At 40.0% G+C, this 25,536-nt stretch overlaps 1 protein-coding gene across 1 annotated transcript in view; it reads left to right on the top strand.

Moving 5' to 3' along the window:
- The first annotated feature begins 9,162 nt into the window (after positions 1-9,162).
- The window catches only part of gfra4b (GDNF family receptor alpha 4b), a 31,736-nt gene continuing 15,362 nt past the window's right edge, over positions 9,163-25,536 (top strand). The window contains exon 1 of the mRNA XM_061290745.1: positions 9,163-9,502. Within this exon, the coding sequence (XP_061146729.1) occupies positions 9,460-9,502 (43 nt within the window). The 5' untranslated portion in view covers positions 9,163-9,459. The remainder of the gene's footprint in view (positions 9,503-25,536) is intronic.

The raw sequence follows: 25,536 nt of genomic DNA, 5'->3' as shown, positions 1-25,536 counted from the left end.
ATCTATAATAAATTATTATAACTCTGCAATGCACAGGGGTCATAAGGGGTCATACAACCTCTGAAGCTGTTAAAAAGATTTGACATTGAGACTAGTACGTTCAGTATCAGTGTGTTTTATACTAAAGCAAAGGCAGCAAAATCCAGCTTTGCCTGGCAGTGTAAAAATGGGTTTAACATTCTAACTCCAGGAGCAGAAAATCACCATGTTGACTTTATTTCTCATTTTGTGTCATTGTTATTTATACAGAACGGCACAGAACAAAAGTTGGGGACTTGTACAGGTGGCATACAACAGGATTATGCTATTACGTCTGAAAACGGAAAATTGCCTATTTGAATTCATCATCTAGTATTTGTTGCCTTTTATAAAAAAAAAAGTGGAAAGGAAAATACTGGTTATTGTAGGCAGTGTACAGTCGGCTAAAAAGATGCTACCGCAAAAGCTGGAAAATTGCCATCTGCTTTGGTCCCTTTAAGAAAAAGGTGTCAAACTATGGCGTTTTGAAATATTGAAAATGTGGCTTAATATACGTACCTTCAAAGGAAGAAAATTGCTTTTCAAAAGCAGGAAAATGCTCATGTTTTGCAAGCTGCTGTAGTAAGATACACTAACTCAGTGGTATCTGGTGTCAAATTATCCGGTTAACTTTGTACCCTCATACGGACTGTATTGGAGCATTTATCCAAAACAGCATGACAGAAAAGAGGCGTCAAAATGAGCCTTTAAAAGGGACTTAAAAAAGATGCTCCCTCTCAAGATGGCAAATTGCCTGGTTGACTTTGTACCCTTACTCCATGTCATGTAGAACGGCGACAAGGACAAAAGAGGAACAATTGCCATTTAAAATCAGTCAGTCTGCCGAACCGCAGTTTAATCTGACTCAGTTTTCCCCCGACAGTCAACCTGCTACATTTGTCAGCCTTGTTTGAATACTCAACTGCTCAATGAGGTCAATTATCACTCAAGATAATGGTTGTTACATCATATAATATAATTAACATGAATCAGCTTTGATTGCACCTCCACTTCATCAGAGAGCTCACCTCTGAAGACATCACAGCTGAAGGTCAACACAAAACAACAAGCGTCAATAAATACAGTAGAGCCTAATTTGTTCTCACCAGCAACCCAGGCTGCATTTAGCTCCTCCGCCCCATACAAAGATGTTAAATTTCTCTGTCGCGACGTATCACGACGAGCAACTTCCCTGACCCCAATTTCTACTTTCCTATCCTCCTTGACTTTGGCGCCATCTTGAAAAGTCTCACACAAGTAGAAACATTTTGTGTTGGTAGTCTAATAAAATTGACAATTTGTACTCAAATGGCGATGTAAACTACTTAAACTTTTTTACTTATTGGTTTATTATTGACTTGTTGATGGTAAGAAAATGCCCGTTGCCAGCAACAAAAGGTATTTCATGTGAGAATTTGAACCTTTATTTAAACTCGATCAAACAAGAGTGTTCAATGTTGAATTACGAAGAGACTCAATAAAAAAAGAAACCAAGTGGAATGCAGAAATGACATTGAAAATTTCAATTTCTGGTCACCTTGGGAGCTTCATCTGCACTAATTATTAGAAGAGGAGTTTCCAAATGAAAAGTACCCCGTCTTTGCCATACACTTGACCCACAAAGTGGAAAGTTCTTGAGTTTGAGGACCCTGACACATTGACTCACCGTCATTATTGATTTGCCCTCGTTCTCAACACACACACACACGCACACACACACGCACACACGCACGCACACGCACACACACACACACACCTAGATTGAGTAAATCACATGTGCTTAATGGCCATCATTATTCATTCCACCATAATTGGACATTCTCATGCGAGTAACGTTGACGTCATTTAACTATCTTTTAATTTCCTTCAAAAGTTTCCTTTCAAGAGGACCCCTAGTAATTTAACACTAGAGCCAAACTAGCTTAGATTGGAGGTGCACGCCTTAGTTTTGATTTCGACATTTTCCAGGCCCTGGTTTGGTCATATATTGGTCAGATTCATTTTTACAAGTGAACGTATCCAGTGTAGCCCTTCAGCTGTGAATTTCAGTGTCCCTAATTGTCCAGAACGACGGCAAAAAAATAAGAACAAATAGGCTTACATCACTTTATGGTCAGCTGTGCTTATAGCAAGGGAGACTCCTGCTCTACATTATATTAGAAAACCTCATTTGTTGAGGGAAAGATTTACTGCGATTGATGACAGCTAGTACTTACATTTAGACATTTGGGACAAAGACATCTCATTGATTTAAAAGCAGCATTCTGTCCTCGCTCAGTTATTCACTGCGACATCTAATCATCAAAATGGATCAAAATCATTACGTCATTACTTTACAAATCCAATTCAGTTTGATTGAAAAACTGTTCTTGAGGTACTGTGGAAGAGCCATGGGAGGATGTCATATATTTTGCGCAAACTTCCTTAACTGTAAGAGAGCCATCAATGATTCTTTGCAGTATTAATAGTAATAACAATTAGGTATGTGCATAAATCTTGGGGAAATATGTGCAAAGACAAAAAGAAGGGTGCGTTCTGCAGCAGTGATTTGCTGTTCCACTATAAAGTGTAAGCACACTTGACAAGTGTCTTATTTATTAAAACAGGAGGGGATGACACCAGCAGCAGATTGCCTTATTATTTATAAAGCTGGCTTCGCGTCGACATTGACAGCCTATGACAGGGACACAGCGTACATGATATGGCCTCTGCCGTGGCGCTCATTGATTGATCATTTATTTAAAGCAATGTTCGTTTACACTTTTTTGCGGTGTGGGGAATATGGAGCTGGGGGGGAAAATTTACACAGTGCGTGCGAGGCCTCAATGTTGATGCAAAAGCTGAAAAAACAACAACATGCTAATTAGAATTAGCACTATTCTAAATGGACTCATTAATATGAATTAGAGAGTACGATGCAGGTGCGAAAATGAAGGAAAAGTGGCATTTTGCTGGAGTTTGGAAGCTGAAAAGATAGGTAGGTGGAAAGATAGGTAGGTGGAGAGAGAGGGAGCGAGAGAGAGAGGAAGACAGAGTGAAAGAGAGAGAGAGAGAGAGAGAGAGAGAGAGAGAGAGAGAGAGAGAGAGAGAGAGAGAGCATTTTGGGTAGTTGTATCATCTTATTGACACAAATTTTAAAGACTGTAATCTCCCACCGTAGAATCAGAATATTTGCCATTTTACACGACACCATATAGTTGAAGATCCACATTACAAGTCTCCTTTAGCAGCTATGTTTGCAAATTATGTAGTTTTATTGTAATTTAATATTGTAAAGAAACGTATGACTTTCAAATGCAAGTAACTATCAATATGAAATATTGTACGATATTACATTTTGGACGTAAGTTGCCCAACACTGAGCTTAATAGGTTTCAACTTCTCAGTACCGCAAGGAATAACATTGCAGCCTCGCTGTTGACTTAACAATCAGAACGGCTAACAGTAGTTGTTCCCTCCTGTGACCTTTGAGCTTCGCAACATTTTGCCTTCCAGTTGAACTAATTGTTTTTGTCCCCCGAGGTGAGAGTGAACATGTACGAGCGGTGTGGAAACATCAGCGAGGAAATGGCGTGCAGGTTCAGGGTTCAAGACAAAGCTGCATAGGCACAATGAAGCTCATTTCTCTTCGTCGCCGTGGCAACGCATAATAAAGACTGCATGTTTCGCCTCTGACCCTCTCCTCCTCCTCCCTTTCGTGACCCTTCATCACCGAGTACTTCTCGTTTAAGAATATAAATATTCCCATTTAAATCAGTGCTGACATGCTGTAACATTTCACCCAGGCATGTTTATTTTCATGCAAATGAAGGAGCTAATTCATCCTCGTCTGCAGAAACAGCAGACATCCTCATCCAGGAAACAGATGTCCACGTGTACATGGATATACCTCTATAATCAAAATAAATCCCTACTTAAGCGTCGACAAAATCTCTGTCCGCACTCATAACATCCAATCACAGGCTGTCAACTGCATGCCGAAGCAACAGGTGGCGCTATAACGCCTAACATTAAACACTTCTGAACAATCCCAAGTCGGGCAATGCCATATTGACATGTTCATGAAAATCTTTGTATTTTCTAACATGTTACAAAAATCCCATATCTGTGGTTATTCTGACCCAGAAGGAAACGTGTACAATGTAAAACAATTTCTGGCAATGTATCATCATGTTAAGGTGTGTGACGGACTCAATTGAAGTGGTCCACTGCTATTGTGGCAGTTTATTGATAACATCCATTGTAAGTGTATACGTAAAGGGCTCGTGATTACATGGGTGTGAGGGCAAGTCACAAAGAGGAAGTTTTCACCACATTAAAAACCTTTACACACAAACAGCAGCACAGATCTCAGTCAAGTTGGTTATTTTATTTATGAAAAATATTTACATGATTGTAAACACCGGCAATATGTGACGATTGATGGTAAGGAGAAGACGATATTGACTCTCTGAAGTGGTTTGATACTTTCTGAGAACCACCATATAGTCTCAACATAATTTTTGGACGACTTTATTTCAGTGTCTTCTTTTTGCTCATTACTTTGACTGGTGCATATAAAAGGAACTAGGCCATTGGTGCACTAAAGAAGCAGTACGTGCAGTCATGAGGCAGCACTGATAGCGTCAAGCTTCCATTGAGTGCTTCTCTTTTCCAACACGGTTTTTAGTACACCTCTCAGCTATCAACTCACATAATTGGAGAACCACGATACAGTCTGTAAGACGAAAAAGGTAACCGTGTCACCGCCTGTGTAAAGTTGCCGTTAAGTCTGGCGCAGTAGGATGATGTCTCTATTTGGCAAATGTAATCATAGCTCAACTGAGCATATTGTCACCAGAAAAACAAACGCCTCGTACCTTATTTGGAGCAGAATGGAGCATTTTTGTATTGGAGGAATGTGTTGCATTGTGAGGAATAGTATCCATAAATGCTGATTTTTGGGGAATTAGACAAATTGTCTCAGTAGATAATTGATGTCCGTGTTTAAATGATCGTTTATGAACTGTGACGAGTGCAGTTAATACCATTTTGCCCCTCCCCGTTGAGAAGAATGAGCTCGAGGTGTTTATTTGGAGAGAGGTATTTATTTGCTCAAATGAACAATGCACTCAGTAGCTAATTCCCGCATAGAAGAAAATCACCATTTCCAGTCTGATCATTTGACTATTGAATGGCAAAAGCAAAAACACAAATCAAGGCTGACAAGACTTAGTGTATTGCTGATTATCAAATCAAATTATGTTCTTACCAAAAGCAAGACGAGGTCCTTTCCAGGCTTCTCGTCGCCACTTTGCCCCTCTTGGTTTTGAAATATACTCCCCATGAATCAACTAATACACTCGACTGTGAATGTTAATCCCGAGGTGAGTGTCTGGTGGTGAAATCTACTAAATGGGGAGCATCAGCAAAGCCACTTGACCTCCCGCGAGCTGACACTTTGACAGATCGATGACCATGTCTGCAATAACGAATCTCTCATTAATGTCGTGTCCATACGGCAAGGGAATCAATGGCTGCTTGCCTCAAGCAAAAAGTGGGCGCATTCTTTACCATGTCCATCTAGGGATGCAACGGATCTGGCAGCTATCATCAGTGCATTAGCTGTGGCTCAACACACAGATCCCTGCCAGCAGCTCAGATTGACTCTGCATTTTTCATTTGGGGGGCCTTAGTCCACTGAGCAGGCAAGATGATTCGTCATCTCGCCGTGCAAATTTTTGCATGGAGATCGAAGTACTGTCAAAACAATCCCCAGATATGTGATCCAAAACAAGTAAAAGAAAAAAAAAAAACTCTACCTGCAAGAGAGCATTTGAGGCTCGGCGTTATGAGAGCCTCTCAAAGAACCAACTCCACTTGTGCCCTCCAGAGATTAGCCTTACATATTGCAGCAAATTTGTCCCTGTGGGCTTTGCTTTGGTTTTATTGTTGATGGTTCTGACAGCATGATGCAGGTGAATATTTAAGTAGCCCCCAGAAATATTCCTTGAAAGAGAAAATTAAAAATTCAATTCTTACCAATGAAATGTGCACGCAGCACTTTTTCCAGACTTACTGGTACGATTGCATGCCATGCAAGGTGGAATTTTGGCTGTAAAGAAATAACGTGAAAGCACCACTGAGATGGATAAAAACGGATGGGTTTTGCTGCTTGAATTATATTATAATATATCATTATTTTCATGTCATGTATTCATCAGAATGATATGTTTGGACTAGTGGGGAGGGCAAAGAACATATTGTAAAGAAATCCTTTGACTTGACCCGTTTAAGTAATACAACTTCAAAGACTGAGACTGACTGAGCTTCAAACATTGATCACCCTTCCATGCGCAGCAAGGACATCAGATCTCTTTTAAACGAATACAGACACAAAATGAATAATTGCTCTGTAAATAATAGAACATGTGACCTGGCTTTGCGCAATTATAGAAAGCTGCATTTTATAAAAATGTCACCTCTTGATAATATGTGCGTCAAACCAACGAATACGTTGCCTGTCTCTCAGTCTTCCCACATTTATGCCGGGACATTAACCAAATCTTGGCAGAGAACAAGTCACTTTGAGCCGACTCACCAGGAGCTGAACCACAATTAAAGAGCCGGTTCTCTTTTATATATGGTCCTCTCGGCCTCTGCTTTGGCCTCCAGTGCGTCAGCTGAATCCTACTCGACAATGAAGTGCCTAATTTGAGCGGGCTCGCCTGCAGCCGAGACTCAGTCAATTAAAGGGACGGTTCTTTTTTGTTTCCAAGGAGGGATTGCTAAGCGGATTTATCAGGCAAACAAGCATATGACTCCCATAGGAATCAAATTCCTGGGAAACCCTTCTAATAAAGAAGTGGTTTTCCATTCCTATCCCTGGGTGAACCTCAAAACACAAGAATATCATAAAATAAGTTCTATTTGATAGGGATTCAAGAAACAGTTTGGGAAATCTTTTTCAGAAGGTCAATTCGTTTGGGCCTGTGAACAGTATTTGAACCTGTCATGCCATGTCGAAGTAATTTAAAAATGGAATTTTTAAAACAGAAATGACCCAAGGGTACAAGCACCACATAGTCATTCTAACAGTGAAAAGATTGTTATGTTTGCAAGCATTTTTTTTCCATTTGGATCTAATGCTGATCTAATGTGCATATGCTGCAAATTGCAGACAGTGTGTTAAATAGGAAAAGATCCCCAGCCAACAGAGTTGCTCTTTAAGGACTAATAAAACACCATTCTTCCCATTTTTTTGAACTTAACGGCATGCCCGCAGAGATGCAAATGCACTGTTACACATAATGTTGTCGCAAGCTTGTTAGTTTGAAACTATGGCTGAGGTGCAGGGACATTACCGATGCAGTCTGACTAAGCAAAATATCGAGTCCATCGACACAGCAACTTGAAATACATTACATATATCGAAATGATTGAAGAAATGTAGCCAGCTTTTGTAAGTAAGGCATGAATGGCAGCAAAGATAACACCAGCAGGCAAGAATCTCCCTATAGACGTCTTTGCTGTCTTTACTACACAGCTGGATCATCCTTTTGGACTCCACATACACACGTGCGGTAAAGTACACAGACTCTAAGTCTGGCTGCTCCAACATGAGTGACCCTTTGTTATCTGCTGCTGGACAGCTTTGTTTGCATGGATCATCTGGAAACTCCATTTTGTGCTTGCCGGTTTGGGAGAAACGCACTAAAGGGGGTCGGTCAACAAACTCCAAATGCACATCCGGGCTCGCCCGACGAAAAGGGCTTCTGAAGCATAAAATGAACAGATGGTGTGAAACTGGAATGCTTAGCACAAGAGAAAGAAAAAAATCAATTACTGTCTGTTTCAAAACAGCGAGCAGCTCTGCAAATGGAGCTGTGCGGCTCTGGTGGTCAGTACTGACCAGGGACTGATTTGCCTTTCCATGCGGGCCAAGTGTTTGTGCAATGGAAACAAAGTAATTTTCCGGATATTGTATTACCCATGCAGACATTCAGAACACTTTCCAACTGTTTTCAAAAGTAATGTACTCATCGCTCAGTTGCAACTAATCAACATTGCCCACCGTCCAGTACCAGCTCTACAGTTTTTGTACTTCAAAATAGTACAGCTGGAAACTGCATCACTTGCAATGACAGTTTGGTAAGGAGACTGAGAACGTATCCAAAAGGAGACGATGGGCAGCTATATCAAATGGAGACTGTAGAGTACAGTAATGGGAACATTTTTTTTTTTTCTGTGAACCAAAACTTGCACTGTTCAAAAATGTCGTATGTGTTCAGACTTTAAAAATGTATTTCCGCATAAACAAAATGACAAAACGGCGAGATTTTTAAAAATCTGTTTGCAATCGCCAACATGGGGAACAAGGGCAGTTTGGGCTGCTCAGCACCTACAGCTATGTGACCCAAGAAGGGATCCAACTAAAAGAAGACTGCCAGCATATTATTGTATGACCAATTAGAGGTGAACTGTCAGCATGAATTTGGACTGTGAGGCTTCCAAACTGTATTGGAAACCTAAGATGAAATAGTTTCGCCCCAAATCTGCCTCTTCTGAGAAGTCCAATGCATCTCACAGAGGTATGGGTGTGTGCGTGTTTGTGTGTGCATTCAATTTTCTCTTCAAGTTCATGCAAGACCACAACTCATCGACCGGCGACCGCACAGCCGACCTCCAAAAAATGTGCGTCTAACTCTGGCATTCCGCCTCACCTTGTGTTTCCTTTTATATATTTTACCACCATCACCACTCTGCTAGACTAACAACCCAAACAAGACCTTGGGCTGATGAAAGGACTATGTAAGTCAGCTTTTTCCAACTACAGAAAGAGTCGATTTGACAGAGCTACCCTGAGCGACATTTTGTCCAACAACACAAATTATTAAAAAAAAAAAAAAAAAACACACTGTAAAAAAATCTTTAAGTCTACACATTTCAGTAATAAGTATAGCATATAAGGAAAATAAATACAGGATTTCAAACAAAGTTAACCTCTGTCTAAATTAATTTTAATTTCTCTCTCTCTCTGTTCCTCTCCCTCTCCCTCTCCCTCTCCCTCTCCCTCTCCCTCTCCCTCTCCCTCTCCCTCTCCCTCTCCCTCTCCCTCTCCCTCTCCCTCTCCCTCTCCCTCTCCCTCTCTCTACTCACCCACACTGTGGATGAGAAGGCGCGCGGTCGAACTTAACATTAAAACGCGCAGCTCCAAATGCGCAAGGACCAGTCACCGACTCGAATCAACTGATGGGATCATACCACCTTAAAAGGCGACCGAACGACAACTTGACAGCTTCTGCAAGATTACGTCGCATTTTTCTAACGGCAATAATATTATCTTTAATAATGACCCAAAGTGGATACCAGCGTCTCTTCGCCTAACTCCGCAGTTCAAGGTGAAAGTTCCCACGCGTTTATTATTCCAAAGGGGGGGAAACCATCATTTGGCGCAGAGAGATGGACCTGTGGGGGCTTTATCTTCTACATCTCACAAGTTACGGTAAGTGGATTGAATCATCAAAATGACTTATTTTTAGCTGCAATGGACTGAACAATGCGCGCATAATGTAATTCTTTTGTTCATTTATTTTTTATCCTTTTATTTTTAATGTTACTAATATTTCTCTTTTTTGATGTGCACTTTTTATTTTAAACTCGCTGCATTACCAATTGCGACTGCTTCGATCGACTCCCCCTGTTTTATTGTTATTACACAGTAGTAATTATTTATGCCTGCTGAGCTGTTTATTCCGGTAAACAATCCCCATACAGCATTAAAGTGACACCTGCTCTCCATGTAATTGAGAGAAGGAGCACTATTGATTTTTTTTTTTTTTTAAGGGGAGGCAACAGTGCACTGTGGTGTGTCTCGTTTTCTGTTAAGTGTGTCCATGTCGTACATGCTAAAAATAATTAAAGAGCAAGCCACATATGCATGCGCATGGGAAGATAAGACACTAATGGAGGGGTGGGCAACCCGGGGCACCTGGGCAGCCTGGGAGTTTGGTCCAATCAGTCATGCAATTGTAAAATCCTCAGAGAAGCTGCTCTAAGAAGCTGATTCACCCCCCCCCCCCCAAAAAAAATGAATCACATTATTTCCCATCAGTTTAGTAAGGAGACAGCACCAAGAACTCTCTAAGCCCATCCATCCATTTTCAATAGCACTTGTCCTAAAAATAGGTGCGCTGAAGCCCGTGCCAGCTAACTTATGTACACCCTGCCAACCTTGCCACAGGGCACACACTGAAGCCAATCTGCTTAGGAGCAACACATGCTTGAATATATGCCATCCCTCATTGAGACACATTTTTTGACAATGATTAGGTTATGTGCCAACATCAATTAGCAGTGCAAAGACTAAATCACTTAATGACATCATGAATCGAATGAAATCGCGTTAGTTTTGGATTCAAGTTGACTAAAAGTCAAACTGCGGGAGGTCTCGAAGTACAGACATTGATCAAGTGGAGGGTCAGCTCCTGCATTGCGTGGGACGCAGAGTTCAAGCTACATTACTGTAGCCGTGGCTGTTATGAAAAATGAAACAGATCCCCGGCGAGCAGCCTGCGAGGCGAGCTTTGATGTTATCGGTGTGATAAATGTGCACCGGTGCACACGTTGACAAATCCACATCGAAGCTGTAAATTATACGGAATTAAGCACAAACCGAAGAGTGTGTGATTATTTTAGGTTAGATAAGAAGTTCCCTGGAGACCCTGCAAGTGAAATGGCAAAAAGGAGAGAGTTCATCACCAACAAGGTCCTGTGGTGGCACATGCTGCTCAAAATGGTTTTGATGCAGTGGCAACGTGTACAAATAATGACAGATTAGTTGACTGCTTCGCAATTGACAATTTTATAGAACATATTTTTTGATGACGTCTCCTCTTCAAGAAAGTTACCTGGAGCTGAGTCGCATCCCAGAAATGTATATTGTCCAATCACAGCCCTGTGCTGGATACTCTGATAAAGGGAAAAACTATGCAGTAGCTAGTTGAATTGGTGATAAAGAGCTTTTGTATGCTCCAATGTCAGCAATATTTTTGTATTATCAACGTTTTGCCTTTGACGTGGCGAGGCCTGCTTAAAATTGTCAATTGGGGCATTTGTACATGTCTGTACTGCTTATTTGTATGGTTTTATTTCAGTTATTCATTTTCAAATATTTCAATGGTTTTGCCCCACCTTCTCTGAGCTCCTTAACCCATACGCACCTGCTCGGTGTCTTATCTTCGGAGGACCAGACCTTATTAGATATACTACGGAGGACTAAGAGGAGGCTCAGAAGGAAGTGAGGCTTTTCGGGTGCCGTTCCTGCTTTTTGGAGTGACTTCCCCTTAAACTTTAGGCAAGCCACCTCACTCATCTTAAAACGCATTTTTATTCTTTGCCTTTTTTTCATTCAGCATGAGACTTGGTTTTCGTTTTACTATTGTGTGCTCTTTACTATCTTTGTTATTCATTCATTCTTTTGTACCTTTAGCTGTATCAGTCGTGAGAGTGCACTCTATATGATGATGACAATTATCTGTTCATTGTTTTTGCTGTATTTATGAAACTTTGTTTCCCTGTTGTCTTTTCTGTGTTTGCCTTGTGTTGCACTGTTGCATACCAAACTGCCTCCTGGGGACAATAAAGATCAGTACCAGATCAAACTCCACAACATTCTATGTGGCCCTTTCCTTGTCTTACTTTTAAAACTAGCTATCCATCATAAAAATGATATACTAATGACCAAATGCAGAGCCAATTATGTAACATGATGGAGCGATTAATAGAGTTCCTAAAGGGAACTTGTTAGATATGGGACAAGAAGTGTAACTTTCCCACAGCCCGGCCACACATCGAATTTGTAAATGGGAACAGTGTCTTACTGCTCCACTCTCAGTGATTACGCATCGTTCGAGCACCCCCCCGGCCCAGAGGGAAGCTCTAACTACGATGCGGACTATGATTAACACAAGTTTGACATCACTGCTGTAATTGTCCCGAGATATGACTATATTGTGAAACCTTGTATGTCTATCTTGCATCTGCCCGGCGACCAGTCAAGGGTGTACACCGCCTATCACACAATGTCAGGTGTGATAGGATCCTGTTATTCGGAGCACTAATGAGGATAAGCGCTGCAGGAATTGGATGAGTGGATGGATGTGTTACGTATATTGCTCTAAGAAGTGTACACAGTGAATGCACCATGCTGGGAGCTTAACGGAGAACGCAACGGTAACCAAACTTAGTGAGATGTGAGAAATGGACAACTCTGTAAACTTTCAGGTAGTTTAACTTGAACATGTCAGTGTTCTGGGCTAATCAATAGGTGTTGACCCTTTAATGGAAACAGGAGTCCAGAACATTCAGAGACAATATAAGGATGGGGCGATTGACTCTTTCAAGTCTGATTGCCTCATTTGAATCATTTCAATACATTTACAAGGTAGGATGTACCTTGTTCTGTACCTCAATGTGAGGTGGCTCTATAGTCTCTCGGCACTCAGCATCAGCCAAAATATAATTTTTGACTTTATAGCTTCGACATTGTAGGATGTGACCTGTATCCGTAATGGTGATAGATAAGTAAGTACTCCAGAGCATGCGATTAGCAAGCATATTGGCTTGACCTCCTGCAAGACATTTGTCATGACTTATACCTGAGGCAGGTGGCATCATAGTTGGCATCACAGCATAATACACATACATTTATGTGTATTTTTAACCTTTTTTCTGCTACATCATCACTATTTAGCTCCATGAAAAATGTGCAGGATAGGAGATTGTATAACACGTAATACACTTCTGCAATATGAGATATATGGGGAACTTAGTGCTGTGTTATGGAATCCTGATATGACGTTTTTTCCTCACTCGTCGACACTAGGCCTCTATTTTCTAGCGCATTTTGCCTTTTGCGTGAGCTCAAGGCTCGCTGCATTTCTGCCGGTCTCTGTCAAGCTGGGTGTGCCCACGTAGTATATGGAGTGTTGTTGGAGATGTGACAATTTGGTGGAAAACAAACAATGGCCATTAAGGTGCTTCTGTTTTGGTTAGCAACATACTTCAAATGAGCTGAGCAATTTTTATAGACACTTTTCACTCTCTCCAGCGTTGCTGTAATAAGCCTGTTTGGAGTCTGTACCAACCACCCTCTACTTTGGATGTGCCTTTCATTGTCATGACACCAGCAGGTGGAGCAAAGGCACAAATTCCAAATTTAATTAACGGCAAGCTCAGTAAAAATATGGATTGTATTTTCACTTGTGGGGGCAGTACTTCATTACCAAGCTGCCAAACTACACCAAAGTGTTCTGAATATCATATGGCACATGCAACAGAAACATCGTCAAACACAAAAGTCCCTTCTTTGCCTGCCAACTCCTGGATTGGGCCGCCATGAAGTAGTCAATTATTTAAACAGTTTCATCACAATCTGTCAACATTCAGAAAGGTAGACAACTTTTCTTACTACAGCTACCTGCTTGATTGTGTAACTTCACGCTTGAAGGGTGGGCAGGCACTCACTCCACACACCCATCTATTTGTTTACAAGGAATATTTTAATCCCCTTTTAATACATCGTAGAATTAGAACAGCTATAAACTTCAAACATCCTTCCTCACTGTATAGTAGTAGCCTGCGTCTTCACTGAACTCTTAACGTAGCTGATTAGACCACAAGGGCCTTGCACCCATCTCATGAGCAGGAACCAAAGCTCTATCAAGGATGTCAGCATTCCATCTAACAAAATGCAGTGGCTTAGTAATATTCATTCACTTGTTGTGCGACAGCGGAGTTAAAAGCTTTCCAGACGGAAAGGCTCTTCGACTTCACCTCCGGTGGACTAGCTTGCTTCTCCAGTCAGAGCCTTTAAAACGTATTCAATTATTAAGGCTGCAAAGTCTGCAGAGGAGACGCATTCACTCGATGTCCGTTTCGCTGTGCTGACCTTTCACTGTGTCATTATTCAATGCCTCGCATAATTGTCTGCCTAGGTAATGACTTCAATCACTACACAAAGTTGACAGTCATCGATCCAAAGCATGTCACATCCTGATTATGACTGATGGGATGTGTTTAAAGAAAATAACCAGTAAATGATAGGGTGGCACAAGGAGCAGCAGTTCACAAAACTGATTCGAGCCTTCAAACTTGCTGTTATCTATTTTTGATAGGACAACTCTGAAGAAATGACACTACAATAAAAAGTGTACAGCTTGCACGTTATAAATTTACTGTTATCTCAAAATGGCTCAACACAGCCGTTAATGTCGAGATTGCTGGGCCCACTTTGGACGCTTTTACTCTGGGGTGTCCTCACTTTTGTTGCCAGCGGTGAGGAGTAAAATGCAGGGTCCTATGTCAGGCTCCCCCCACTGCGTCTTCCCTCACGCTGTCACTTACATATGTTATACTAAATGATCATTATCCTGGATTGCTCTTTCATTCTGCTACACTTTTGAGGATGAGAGAATGGTCAGCCGGGATGATACGGAAACATCAATATCGGCCTGGAATTGATTTGTAAGAAACTGGTTATGTATGGGAAAATTATCAGCATTATCAGCACTGAGAGGCTACTAAGGGATTATTATAGACTTTGAATTTTCTTTTATTATAGTTGTTTTTTTAATTCCTTTTTTTGACTTTTGACTTGGCTTTTTTACAATTCCATTAGGTCTAATTAGTTTTTAAAGCAAGTTTATTCTTTTTTCATTTGTTAAAAATACTTTGTTTTAGTTTTGTTTTCATTTATTTTAATATTTGTTTAATATACGGAGTATTTGTTGAGGCAAAGATAAACATAAACTACAATTCTGAATTGACTTTCTGTAGCGATAAAGAGCAGTACCACAATAACTACTTTTCAAATGAGCTCTGAAAGATCTTGTATTACATAAATTGACAAAGATGAAAACAAAAGACATTTTCTCTACACTTTGGATTATTTTCATAATGGCAAAATGTAATGTTTTTACTTTATTTCAGCAATGAAAATGTTAATTCCCAAGTTTAGTAGTTTGTAGTTACTTTTTCATTTGTTGTTAACTTAACCTTGGTCTACTGACAGAACAATAAGCGACTGACAAAACCATAGCGATACTCTGATTGGCTGAATCAGTAGATCGATTTTCATTTAGGACGCGTGGGATATAAATGAATAACACTTACAAAAAAATCCTGACTGTGAATCACAGCTTTTACTTGGGTAGCACGTCCGCCTCACAGTTAGGAGGGTGCGGGTTCGATTCCACCTCCGGCCCTCCCTGTGTGGAGTTTGCATGTTCTCCCCGGGCCCGCGTGGGTTTTCTCCGGGCACTCCGGTTTCCTCCCACATCCCAAAAACATGCTTGGTAGGCCGATTGAACACTCCAAATTGTCCCTAGGTGTGAGTGCGAGTGCAAATGGTTGTTTGTCTCTGTGTGCCCTGCGATTGGCTGGCAACCGGTTCAGGGTGTCCCCCGCCTACTGCCCGATGACGGCTGGGATGGGCTCCAGCACGCCCGCGACCCCAGTGGGGACTAAGCGGTACGGAAAATGGATGGATGGATTATAACATGAGATCATATTATTAAAGTAATGCTGTATAAAACGAATTTGGAAAAAATCTTAATGACATCCCATTCATCCTTTAGAATATGTTGATTGTATTTCACATCTGTTATAATATTTTGACCCTCAGACAAAGTCAAGTGACATATTTTCAACAGCTTTGACCCCCAGCAAACTTCAAGCACAACAATGTCTTCTTATCACATCAGTGCCATTATCAGAATCATTGATACCTAATTCTATTTTTCTTGGGATCATATCTTTAGGGAAATGTGCACTATCACAAGTCGGAGTGCTATCACAACAAACCCGTTCCATTAGGCACTGCAAACATCTATCTTGATCACTACGCTCAGCGACAGAAGATGGCGTCCCCTAAAAAAAAAAAAAAAAAGGATTTGTGAAATTGAGGGAAACTGAGGCTCATTAACTCGGATTCCTCCCACTAAGAAAACCAGAAAGGGAAGCCTTATGCCTTTGCAGAGTAAGCGAGAGCTCCTCTTCTTTCCTGGACACTGTTACGTCTAAGTGGGTTTTCATGATGATAGATGGAAGGGAATTCTTGAGAAGGGGGCCTGACAAAAGGTCCAAGGACATTCTCTCTTACCCAGGTTAGCTAAGTGTGAAATGAGAATTTTCATTGCACACTAGGACCTACAGGTACATATGGCCACTCATTTTTTTTTAGCGGATGTAATGAACCACTGTTATAGAACAATCTTTGCTGGAAACAGTAGTTTCCCTCAAGTGGAATTGTAACATTATGACGCCAACTTATGTCTGTTCTTTGCTAAATTCGCAATAATAATAAATAGATATAAATGAATAAAGCCCACTGTCCTTTACCAAATACAAACTAAGAGCATTGCAACTATTATCGATTGACGTACCTAATTATTCATTTACGTGTCCTTCTGAGAGTCAAGAGTAACTAGAGACGATTCCAGCTGACTTTGGGGGTGGCGGGGCACACTAGTCATCAGTCAATCACAGGGAACATATTCTATAGACAAACAAGAAGAAGCATGTTTTGGGGATGTGGGAGGAAACCGGAGTACTGTGGAAAACCCCTAACCACTATTCGGCCATTTGATACACTGTATCATTTAAAATCAATGGACTTTCTCCATTAAAGACTAGGCTGAAAACTATGCCCATCCATTTGAAAATTGATCTCAGTAAATCAAATGAAAAGTATCGCTCTTTGACAATGTGAAAAACAATCTTTTGTAATTTTACCATTAATAGGATGGAAGAACATTGATGTAACTTTTCAGAGCTGCCATGACATTCTTTAGACCACAAATCATGCCAAATTGTAGTTGCATAGTTGCCTCAATTGATGATCTTATTTGAAATCAGTAGGATGCTTGCTTTGAAGTTAAGCCAGTATTCTTGAGAGTTTAAAGACGATTAGTTTAGAACGGCAATGTGACAGCGACTGATTCATCTCCTTTACCATTTCCTCAGTGATAGTACATCCTGGCTTTTATAGCCTCACCCTCGCTTGTCTCTCACATTTCAAACTTGCATAAACATCAGCAGCCTTGGTAAATGTTATCCGAGTTCTGTTATGTTACAAATGTTGTGCAGAACAAGACCAAAGCGTAAAAAATCTCGCTCCCCATACAAAACGAGCTGACCTTAAAGCGTCTCAGCTGTACGTTTCCGCGACGGTGAATGCAACTGCCTTTTTTCCTTAATGCAGATTCATGACAGACAGGATGAATGAAGCCAGCAACAGCACTATTTGATATGTGGACATGCTGCATTATTAATGTTATTTCATTAAAAAGGAATTGTGGCCTCCAACTATATAGAAGAAGCAGCGTTAGTTTACATGCACAGACAAGTAAATACCACTGAGCTTCAGCCAAGATAATGCAATAGTTCCTTATCAGTGTTCCCGAGCCGGAACGTACACTAAGGCGACTGCAAATAGTGTTTCAGCAGAAATTAATTTGCCGTCTCTTATGCCCAAGAGGAGCTCTTCTGTTAATCAAATCAGGGAAAGCTGCGTGTGGCCGCAATCAAAAGGAATGTCTGGAAATGCCCGTTTATGGGAAATAAATTGAATTATTGTTGTGTTGTACAAATAGGAAATGCAGGAAATGGCTTCATAACTAGAAGCTCACGAGCCCTGGCGCGGGTCATTTGTCTTGCCTCAATTCCATGTGATGGAATCTGACAGCAAAGAGAAACAATGCATCCTAACAATCTATCTAACTATCCATTGAGCTTCTTCTATTTATTTTATTGTTCCTGTTAAAGAAAATACAAATATTTGCTTAGAGACAGTCAAGCAATAACATGCAATTATAGTGGAAGCTGGCCAAAAGGAGGAACAAGTCTTCCTTAAGGAATAGCCTATCTTAATTGATCAGTCCCATTTAATAAGGGTACAGATTGACTTCAAGAAGAGCATCGCTAAATAATGCATACATTTACATGGAAAATGAGGGTAAAAACAAACCATAAAGTAACACCCACAATTTTCCACCGTTGAAAGCGTATCAGCGCCGTAAAGGATCAGATGTCGTCAGTTTGTAAGGATATTCTGTAAAGGGTGTGAAAAGCAGTTGTTGCTGTCTGACAATTATTTTATGCACAACACCAGATGTGGGTAATTGTAAAAAAAAATAAAAAATGCATGGACTAAAAATCGAAACTAAATACACCGATGGTCACTTTCAGAAAAAAGTCAAATGATGGTGGGGCCATTTTGCGATTCTTCATCTTTTGTTTATTGAAAAAAAAACCTGAATGTATTGTATATTGTGTAATATTGGTTAGGGTTTAAGTTCTAATAATTCAAAGAAAAACACAGCGAAATCTCAGCTATGTGTTCAATGCAACAAAGTACATGCAGTGATGTCTTGGCTTACAAATTGAAACTTTCTCGCACCATCCTCGTAACTGAAAACACCCGGATATCGGAAAGCATCTTGTCCCCATTGAAATGAATGAAAATGGATTCAATTAAAATTTTATGGGAAAACTATAACTCTACATATTCTACTTTCTAACACATTGTGCATCACGATTTCATGCCTCAATGCCCATTAATGATGTGCTCTTTCTGGTGTGCTCAACTTGCTCAGCAGGAGGCAGTAAATACAGACTTACAAGACTTTCTCAACTAATTCACTCGCCAAGCTGTTGTAATATTTGTTGTTTTTCACAGAAAATGTATTGCTATATTGTCTCTGTGTGTGTTGCTGCACCATCTATTTTCAAATATATGTTGCTTAAAGTGCCAAACCCAAGTGATACAACTTTTCTTAGCATTTATCGTTATCATATTTATATATTATATTTTATAGAATAGGCAATAAAGGAAACGTTGTGGGCCGCCATGACACAAACTTTGCACACCCCCACCTTAAGTTGACAATCAACATAGGTTCTTGCCATTGTACATTCATTCAGCGTCTGCATCTGCAAACACTTAAGCTCCAGCATAATAGTTAAAAAAAAAAAATCCCCCTCCCTCTGAGGTGATTGGTCAACTAACCCCAACTGTATAACCCTGTAATGAGGAGATGATAGAAGCTTGACGACGTGCCGCTTCATTCCCTCAGCGTTCAAGGAAAGGAAATGCGCCATTACTGAGGCAGCAGACAAAAGAAGAGAAAGCGGCTGGAGGGCACCTGTATGTGCGAGCTGCAGTGGATTTACAACATCTGCTTGATGCAAGGGAGGAGGATGCCACTTCCGTTCCCCACGCCAAGATTAATCGCTCAGGAGCAGCCAATGATGCAGCCGACGAATTGGCACTCGCAAGTTCGGCAGCACTTTTGTATCTCACTGAGCTGTGATTATTAAAACTTTTGTCTCGGGGTCTTGAGCCTATTTTACACAAAGATACTGCAAATTACATCATCAACTTTGGCCTTTTACGAAGAGGGAGGAATATCGCTGCAACACAGTGGCATGGCATCCAGCAATGGAATCCTGATTTTTTTGAACGCTTTAATCAGTTGTGGCCCTAAGCTTAGACAACCTGGCAGAATTTACGAGATGTACACGATTCTTAGAAAACACAAGTGACCATTCAACTGAAACCCAAAGGCATTTCAGAATGACGCAAAAACAAAACAATAAACAAACTGATGAGATTGGTTCCGTTCAATCAATCATAATGTCTCAAAAAAATATTTCACAGATTCTAACAGGTTACGTACTACGAAAAGATGGAATATTAGCGGGATGACAACCAATGAATATGGAATATGATTACAAACAGGCTCTTGTTAAACATGAGTGCGCAGTGTAAAAACTGGGCTCAGCTGTTTTCATAACAGTTTTTTTTCTGTATTGTGGCTACAAACTCAAGTGAACAGGAACTTTGCTTTGACACCGCCATACTTCTGCCTTCTCATTAAAGTCCGCAGTGGCAAGAATTTGGCCTCATTTGTGCAAAGAAGCCTTTGGCCCTGTCACCACCCGCATCCCTCCCAGAGTTCCTATTAAGGCCCTAATTAATCGGATGAAGAGAATACCACGAAGGATTCGACAGCGCGGCGTGAGTGATCACTGTGAAACCAGAGCAACATTACTGTGAATGTGCCGCCCTGACAGGAATCGCCTCACACTCCTCTAGGATTTTGAACAACTTGTGGGATGAGCTATAAATGAACGCATTTGGAAATACTACAATTATTTCGACAGGAACCTACAAGTTTAAACAAAATATGCCTTGTTGATAACCTACAATTTCCTCGAGTCTGTAAAGTCGAGCCATTATAACACCGGGAAAGAAACTTGAATTATGTCATATAAAGGGAAAATCAATTGACCCTCTACCCAATATTTTGTGTTGCACACCACACAGAAATCTCAATGGCAGGCTGAAAGAGGAACGCAAACATTGAATGCACCACTTGAGCTTGGGGGCCTAAAATAATTGTTTTCTTTTAAATAGACCATAAATACTTGTCTGGAAATTGAATCCCAGCTACAGGGAGGATTGGTACTCTCTCTAATCACTGCAGCATCAAGAAGCTTTATGACTTAATCAGAAGTAAATTGACAATCAACCAAAAATAAAGAAATTGAAGCACACTACAGTGAAATCAACCAATAATGCAGTTTAAAGCACATTTAAACTCACATATACTGTATAAACTCAAAGTCAAAGTCTGCTTTACTGTCTATTTCTTCACGTCAAGACACACAAAGAGATCGAAATCACGTTTCCCACTATCCCACGGTAACAAGACATATTACACCCAATACATCGATCGCGATCGACCGGTCGATCGCCAAGCCACTATTGGTCGATCGCGTGATATTAAAATGTTTTTATTTTTTGGGATTTGACGCGTGTACAAACAACGGCCCTAACAACACAACACAAACACGCTAGCTCGCGAGTTCCCTCCAATTGTCAGAACCCTATTTTTTCTCTTAAACTTAAGAAAGGGTATAAAAATGAGTGGGGCAGCTGGCCATAGTGTGAGTAGGACTTTTTTTTCACGATGACATATATATATATATATATATATATATATATATATATATATATATATATATATATATATATCACCACCCTTGTCCTTTGGACTTTTTATATATATATATACACACACACACAATTATTATTTTTTTAGTGGGTAGATCTTTGTGACTTGGTCATTTCAAAAGTAGCTCGCGAGCTGAAAAAGTTTAGGCACCCCTGTATTACACAATATACATACAAGTAAAGAGCACAAAAAGTAAAAACAAGACGGCACAAACAATGAATAAATAAGAGCGATGATATATATCTATATATATATATATGTTTATATACGTATATATATATATATATATATATATACATTGCTACCTGTTGTCTACAAATACGCATATGGCTGCTAGCCACTGAAGCTTGTGCAAGAAACTAACGTCGATGTCAATGTTTACTCAATTGTTCTTATTGTGAAAAAATCCTGCTCCCCTTGGAAATCTGGTGTTAAGCATTTCAATGATTTATTTGGTGTCAAATCATATCAAACAGTGCAAGCAGGTTCTCAAATGGTACACATCAGTCAGACTGAAATCAAATTGTTTTGTGAAAGATTATCAATATAGACTCCTCCTCCCGCTCCCCTTCTCTGCTTCTTTCAGAAAAAAAGTCATTAATGCTGTCTTAAATAAGGTCTAATAAGGTGTTGTGACAACGCTGAAATAAAAAATGTTTCCTTGAAGTCCAATGTTGAGTAGCAGTTCCGCAGTACAATAATTAGGACTCCTCGCTGTGTTTGTGAGCAATGAAAAACAATATAAATAGTGTACGCCTTTATGGCGCTTAAACATCGACGGTCTGCTATGCTCTCACCGAAGGGTCTGTTTTTCCAAATACCCTCTCATTAATAGTAAGAGAACATCCCATTAGTTTACATTTGAAAGCGTTGATGATTTACGTTTTTACCATTTTGATTTGCTGTCAAAAAGTGCTTGCAGTCAGATGTAGTTGATGTCGGTGGGCTCTTTATGCAGTCTAACCTGCTGCTAGGGATTATGTGCCTCAGTAGGCTCGTACATGTCTTTCTAGAGAACGAGGAGAAACAGTTGTTTGGGTTTGTGAAAACAACATTTCTTACTGTGGTGGCCAATAAAAGGGCACCAAAACACTGATGTTGCTTGGCATGAATGCGCATAAAGATGGTGTGGCCTGGAGAAACAGGGAAATGGCGCCATTTTTTTTTAAGTCCGTGGGGCTCAAACCAATGTTTACATTACTTGGCAGAATTGCATGAAATTGTTGAATAACAAAAACAGCGCTGGGAATGTTTTCTTAAGAAAAAAACCTGGAAACTTTGCCCGTGAAAAGTTTGGTTCCTATGCGTTATGGTCGTTGACTTCCTTTGGAATTTTTAGGTGACAATTACGGCAAAAATGTAAAATAAAGTAAATCACCTTTTTGTTACTTATAAAAGTTATAATTAGCCTATTCATGGTTGGCTGTTGACACATTTTCATACTGGTGGGGTTTTTTTGCCCTTTGGCTATTTGTAGCGTTTGTGATTCTACAAGATGGTAAGAAAGGCCAGAATAATAGGAAAGTAATAATTGGTGTCACAGAAGTAAAGTGTAGAGACAAAACCCTGCTGCTAACAGTGAAAATTTGTGACTAATTAAAGTCTCACCATAAAGGTTATAACTACTCACACAGTAGATGCCAACCGCAAAGCCCTACTTTCGTTTAAATAAAACGTCTCAGCTTGATTCAACGCACAAAAGTGCCTTAACTTACCAGTTAAATTCATTGGGTGACCACGCTAGCAATTTTATGCGCGTGTATCTCAAATCCTCTTTCCCCATTGAAATGAATGGAAGTTCCATTATTCAGTTCCACCATGTCGTTACATTTTTGTTAACATGAAATATTAAACTCCATAGTGTTTCACTTCATAAATGTATACAGTACAGACAGTTAGATAGCATTTCATGAATTAGATCTTCATTTCATGCATTTATTGTGCAGCTCCTTTTGAGGTGCATCACCTGATCACCAGAGGCAATATAATATTACAGTGAATGACTAATCACTCTAAGTTGTCTAAATGTGTGGTTGTGAAAGTGAGTGGTTGTTGGTCTATGTTTGCCTTGCTATTTGTTGGCAACCAGCTGGAAACCATTTTTCACAGAGGCTAAAAGATATGTATATGCCTGTGAAAATGTTCATACTCTCTGTGTACATGTGTTGCTGCACCATCTGTGTTCTAATATCTGTTGCTTATAGGGTTATAAAACTGTCATTGTTAGTAATTACCGTAATTTTCGGACTATAAGTCGCACCGGAGTATAAGTCGCACCAGCCATAAAATGCCCAAAAAAGTGAAAAAAACATATATATGTATATAAGTCGCTCCTGAGTATAAGTCGCCAAACGCGACTTATAGTCCGAAAATTACGGTAGTCAGTCTAAGGCATTTTGCCTTGTGTGTCAGCATTAAGGTAGCTGACTCTTTGCCAGACAAAAAATCATTTCTATGAAACAGTTGTTATTATGTTGAGGTGTCAATACATGTGTGATTTTTCTAAATAAGATCATCTCCAAGCTGTTTATTTTTTAATGGTGTGGGGTTGACTGTACTGTTAGTCAAGTTCCACTTCCTGTTATGTAAATATTATGCGAGTGAACTTTCAGCGTTTCATTATTGTTAAGTTTGATTGACAAGGGTAATCACATGTACTGAAATAAAATGAGAATAGCAGAAATTCTTGGACAGGCTGTACAGCCTTTGGATGACTTAAGATGCATTTAAATGTGATGCTAATGTGACACAGTATATGATTACAGCAGTTGCTAAGGCTAATAGCCCAATTTAAGTGTATTGTTCGAGATATCAATGTCTTACTCTCTTTTGGTCTTGTTCTCTGGCCTAAAAGCTCTTTTTACATCGAAAGAAAAGCATGTGATGTGTGCTCAGTGCAGATTGGAGCCACAATGCCTGTCATACGTTAATCTTGAATCGTCACCCGTCTGCACTGCAATTCCGTTCAATTCAATGCGAGACCAATTTCAAAAGTTTCAACTGTACATGCAAAGTTTTAGAGCACAAGTTATTCCTCTGTGGCGCCCACGCGTTTCCTGCTCTACCAAAGCGTTAACATTGATGAGCTCGAAAAGACACGTAATTCTCTAAAGAGAATTACTTAAAATTTCACCTAGTAGAAGAGCCGATGACATGAAGTACTTCCAAAAGGGCTCCTGTTTTGCATTTCAATTCCGTGACCCCTTTTGGGACAACATGTTTCCAGACAGTTGTTAACATCTGTCAAGTAACAAGACAGGAATGTGCAAATCTAGCTCGTTTAGCGCCTTCATTTATATTTGCATTTTAAACGATGTTAATAAAACTGTGAAGGATCGTCACCATGCTTCCTGGGGGGAAAAAAGACGCATTTAAAGGAGCTCTCCTTCATGAGGACTCGTGATGTTATTGGTCTGCCATCAGTCAAAGTGTTGAAGTTGAAAAGATGTTGATTTTGCTGGACAGTGGTTTTTGTACACTCTACTTTTCAGATGATTCAAATTTCTGTTTTCGCGCATCTGATTGCTGCTTGTACAAAAAAAATGTTACTCAGTCATTCCTTTCTGTGTTGCTCCCAAATATCTTGTTATTGTGAACAAATGGCAAAGCATATTCTGGACTGCAGGTTTTTATGAACAACTCAAAGCAGCAACACTATATCATGATTCATGACCTTCAGAGATTCAAGGCACTCATGCCAAAAGCTATTGATATTGTTTTCACAATTTCTTTTTACCTGACATAGAAATGCAATTGCTATGCACAAAAAGATGGACACAAAAAAGGCCACATTGAAAGGCATCCAATCAAGACAGCTTTTATATACGTATCGTTGGTCTTCAGTCATTCACAAGGGCATATTTTTCCATGTGCTTCAGTAGAAAAGGCGTGATGCCGCCATAAAATGCACACACTCGAAACAAGGTGTTTCGTGACAAATCTGACGACGCGAGCATTCTCCCCGAGACTCAAGCATCTTTCCTCTTCCGCTGTCAGAAGGCTGCACTAAAGTCTGGCGCCTCTCGAAACAAAACATTAAATTGCACGTTTGCTTCAACAAACTGCTTCTGTGCTCCGCTCATTATATACTACTGATATACATTCTATTTTTTTTTCATATTAGAAAAACGATTGTGCTGCATCCTACAAAAAAAAGTTTAAAGAAGGGTGCATGTCCAATTTAGAAAATCAAATTCAATTAAAAAAAGAGAAGATGTCATCAGGAACACATTTTTCAGTGTTTTAAGCCCTTCAAACTATTTCAGGAATGACTTCTAGGTGCCCTTCCTCATTATTTCTAGCTATCCACTATGAAAACCTAATCCTTAAAGGCACTCGTGAAATGTTTGGTAGAATTTGCTCATGTGGCCGTGCAAAGGCTTTTTTACACTTGAGAGCTCGGATTCTTTTAGATCTCCATGTCAGGCTCTGTTCCTCGAGTGACCTCTTGTCTCAGACT

This window comes from Syngnathus typhle, linkage group LG1, assembly GCF_033458585.1.
Source record: "Syngnathus typhle isolate RoL2023-S1 ecotype Sweden linkage group LG1, RoL_Styp_1.0, whole genome shotgun sequence".
Classification (NCBI taxonomy): Eukaryota; Metazoa; Chordata; class Actinopteri; order Syngnathiformes; family Syngnathidae; genus Syngnathus; species Syngnathus typhle.
This window is presented reverse-complemented; position numbering and strand designations above follow the sequence as displayed.